The 4327-nt window shown below is 35.6% G+C and overlaps 1 protein-coding gene across 1 annotated transcript; it reads right to left on the bottom strand.

The window, feature by feature from the left end:
• Positions 1-2917: 2917 nt before the first annotated feature.
• Positions 2918-3859, bottom strand: LOC116900404 (olfactory receptor 4P4-like). Its single transcript, XM_032902149.1, has one exon. It carries the CDS (start codon positions 3857-3859, stop codon positions 2918-2920), a length of 942 nt encoding a protein of 313 aa, XP_032758040.1.
• Positions 3860-4327: the final 468 nt, after the last annotated feature.

The following is a 4327-nucleotide window of genomic DNA, read 5'->3' as shown; positions in this document are numbered from 1 at the left end:
TATCTCTGACAGTGGCCTGATCCTCTTGCAAGCTTTTGTGCCAGCACTCCTGTACACCTGTTTTCTCTCAACCAGATCTGGGAACAGAGAGCTTTGAGAGCAGGTCAGCTCTGGGTATAGGCACAAACTGTAAGGGTCCTTCAACAGGCATCTATTGTATCTGTGTGTCCTGAAGCTTCCAAGCAGGTTGCTCAGAGCAGAAGAGTTGGTCTTACCTCTGTTTTCAGGGGTGTCAGAATTCCTGGAGACTGACTTTCAGCTCTAAGTTCAGCCAGAAACTGCAAGTCTCCTGTCCATGACTGCTCCTAGATTCCTGTGCCTAGAGGGTACAGAGGGCACTAGGCAGTTTCCTCTTGGACCAGGAATGTTAGGCGAAAGAGTTGTCTCCTCTGAGTTCTCAGGTTTGTCCGTACTTCTGAGAGCCTAGTTCTCTCCCCCATGGGATTTGGGTACAGAGAGCTGTGGGACAGTTTCAGCTCCGGGCTGAAATCGAAGCTTTCAGCTGCTGACTACTCCTAGGTTCCTATATCCAGAATGCATTAGGCAGGCAATTCTTGGTACAGGAATGTGAGGAAAAGAGGCAGTTTTCCCTGAAATCTCAGGATTGTCTGTACCTCTGAGCATCCAGCTCTCTTCCCCCATGAGATTTGGGTACACAGAGCTCGGGGACTGGTTCAGCATCATCCACAGGTAGAAACCAGAAGGTTCTTGTGCTGACTCTGTAATCTTTGTTTTTAATAATTTAAGAGTACCCCATTGTGTAAATGTACCACTGTCTATAGGACAAAATGGCAACCAACACATTTGGAAAAGGTCTTTACCAATCCTACATCCAATAGAGAGTTAATAATCTAACATATAAAAAGGACACATGTTCCACTGTGTTCATAGCAGCCGTATTTATAATAGCCAGAACCTGGAAAGAACCGAGGTGTCCTTCAACAGAGGAATGGATAGACTTGAGTTTTTCAATCCTGTTTCATAGAGTCATTCTAATGTAATCTGTGTATTATAGATACCAATCTTCACTCCACCGAGAACATTTCAATTGCTTTCTTATCATTCCTTAATTATCCATAGCTCTTGTCGACGGGTAGTTATTTATGTTATTTACTCTGCCCATGTTTACATATCAACTTAGTGTTCAGGCCTTGTGTAGGAGAGCATTTCAAAATTTCCTGTAGTTATTTGTGAAGTATTGAGACCAGATGGTCCACTTAGCACTCCTCTACCACCATCATTTTTGTTATATATATGTTAGTTGTCCATAATTGGCTAATATTTACACAAACATATTGGGGAAAATTGAGGGGATCACCTTTTGTGCATTTCAGTAGATATAATATTACAGAGAACCAAAAATCCTTTGGCTTTTCAATATTTCCAGACTCTTTCTATACTGTTTCCCAAACCTGAGATGTGGGAGGGATTTCTAGATGTATGTACTGAGACAAGACTCCACAAATCTGAATTTTGATTGGGAGTAGTTTTCAGTGATCCTCTCTGTATTTTGCAATTTTCTTCCCGACATGTAAAGACTACATTTACTTGTGTATTTAAAGAGAAATTCAGATTATATTTAGGGATTAAGCTCTTTGAGTTAAGTAATAGTTCCAGGTTCTTCTCAGTATCTGTGACTTTACTGAGTAGTAAGCCCAAGGTTTTTTTGGTTTTTTTTGTTGTTGTTGTTGTTTTGTTTTGTTTTTTTTGTTTGTTTTTTTGGTTTTTTTTTTTTTGGTATTAATACCATTTACTTCTTATTAAATGAGTATTATGTCCAATTAGAGAGCTGTTTCTTAGTGCCATTGTATACCTGGCACTATTGTACCCTGTACATTTTTTAGTCTTGCTAGTCACTGAGTCACTGGTGTAATTTATAGGTATTGTGGTGGAGTAGTAAGGTTGGGTGCTTCTTTTTTTGACTGTTTGCTTTGTTCCTTCTGGGACTAGAAAAGCTATTTCTCAGGAAGGGAACATTCAGGTCAGCACATGGCCAGGAATCTCTGTGCACTGTTTCTAAAGTGCATGGTCACTTCTTCAATAGGCAATTGCTTCTGGGATAACCCTTAACAGAAGGAGAAGAAGGGTAAACAATATTTGCTTGCAAAAAGGGTGACTGAGTATAACGGACCTGACTGTAGAAGGAAAGGCTATTAGCATTCAGGACAGGAATATTGATGAGAGAGAGGAGAGAGGAGAAAAACAACTGAGTGAGAAAGAAGATTAAAACATACAGGCATCTACCTCTAAAAACATCACAAAGAAAAATTTCAATACATTAAGAGTCCAAAACAATAATCAGTTTAAAATTAAAAGAGGATATAATTTGTTAGTTCTATGCCATAAGAACTGGAATGGATTAATTTTCAGGGCTATATTTTCAGGTCTGTCTTGTATGAAATGATTTTCTTAAATGTGTAGTTTTAGTGTCTTGAAACTAATAAAAGTTTCTTGTAAAAGCATAAAATTACTATTATTCATCTTGCTTCCACAGTTGGAGTATGTATGATTAGAGGGACACTATGATATAATTTAGTTAAAATTGTCACCATATACAATTTATTTACATATATTATTAGGATAAAACACATTACTAAAAGTATTTCTATAAAACTAATATCAATCTATTTAATTTCTGAATCATACTGAAATATTTTATCATCATGTAGAAAACCAAACTAAAATTTTAAGGTTCTAAAATAGTTTGGAAATTTAGTGTGCTTTGTAGTCACACTTCCATCACCCCAAAAAATTTAATATGAAAAATATTATTGATTCTCAACTGAATAGTACATGTTCATTTTGGTACTGCCTAATTCCATCTACCCTACTCTTTTTGAATGAGCAGTTGATATTCAATAGTTAAAATATTGTTTTCAGAGACACTCTTTTTTACTATATGAATTTGTTTAACATACTAAAGATTAACTGTTTCTCTTTTGAAAAATCTCTTTTGAAACCAAACCTTTTTTATAGCCTTTTTCATCTCTGTATTTCTTAAAGTATATATAAGGGGATTGAACATAGGATCAATGATTGTATAAAATAGAGCGAAGATTTTGTCCTCAGGGAAAGTAGTAGGAGGTCTAAGGTAAGCAAAGATGCAAGGTCCAAAGAATAAAATGACCACAGTGATATGGGATCCACATGTAGAAAGAGCTTTTTGTCTTCCTTCTGCAGAGTAATTCCTTAATGTGAACAGTATAACCACATATGAACCAAATAAGAGAATAAAGGTTACCAAAGCAATCAGTCCTGAATTGGCAACAACGAGGATACCAGCAACGGTGGTGTCAGTACAGGCAACTTTCAGCAAAGGGAAAATGTCACAGTAGTAGTGGTCTATTTCATTTGGGCCACAGAAGGGCAAGCAGATTAACAAACAAAACTGAGAAAAGGAGTGTGCAGCTCCACCAACCCAAGAGACCAAGATCAAGACATGGCACTTGCTTCTGCTCATGATGAGCATGTAGTGGAGAGGCTTGCAGATGGCCACACAACGGTCAAAGGCCATGGCTGCTAGGATCAATACTTCAATAAGGCCAAAAAAGTGCATGGCAATGACCTGTAGCATACAGTTTGTAAAAGAGATATATTTTCTTCTCACAAGCAGATCTCCAATCAGTTTGGGTGTCACACAGGAGGTATAGCAAATGTCCATAGAAGATAAATGACTGAGAAAATAGTACATGGGTTGGTTAAAAAGAGAAGTGCATCTGACAGAGATAAGAATCATCAGATTCCCAGACAAGATGGCAAGGTAACAGAAGGAGAAGAACAGGAAGCAAAACACTTCAATGTTCTGCTTAGAAGACAGTCCAATGAGAAGAAATTCTGATATGTTCCTCTTGCATTCCATTTATTGTACTCTGTAGAGAAATAGTTATCTATGGAAAAGAGAAATTCAGAAGCAACAATTCAACTGAATCACTGAACCATGTAAACAAGAATGATAAATTATAGATAATTTCTAACAAAGCATACAAGGCAATCAATTCTAAAATTAATTATTTTGTTGCTGTTAAATCATACTTTTGTGTAATAGCTTATATTATTTTCTTAAATATTCTAATCATTTATAACATAAAATGTTTTATTATTTTTTAAAAATATGCTAAAATTACTAAACTCTTTCAATTGTATTATTTTTATTCATAATAATATGAAACAGTTATAATCAGTTAATACTATGTAGAGAATTTATTTCCTTTATTATTTAACTTATATAGTTTATACACATAAAATTTTTACTTTACAGATCATTTTCTTCTCAGAACATATAATAAAGTTTCATATTCAATAGATAATTTTTATTGTATATTCTATC

This window comes from Rattus rattus, chromosome 5 (genome assembly GCF_011064425.1).
Source record: "Rattus rattus isolate New Zealand chromosome 5, Rrattus_CSIRO_v1, whole genome shotgun sequence".
NCBI classification, from domain to species: Eukaryota; Metazoa; Chordata; class Mammalia; order Rodentia; family Muridae; genus Rattus; species Rattus rattus.
The sequence above is the reverse complement of the archived record's forward strand: the minus strand, read 5'-3'. Positions and strand labels throughout refer to the sequence as shown.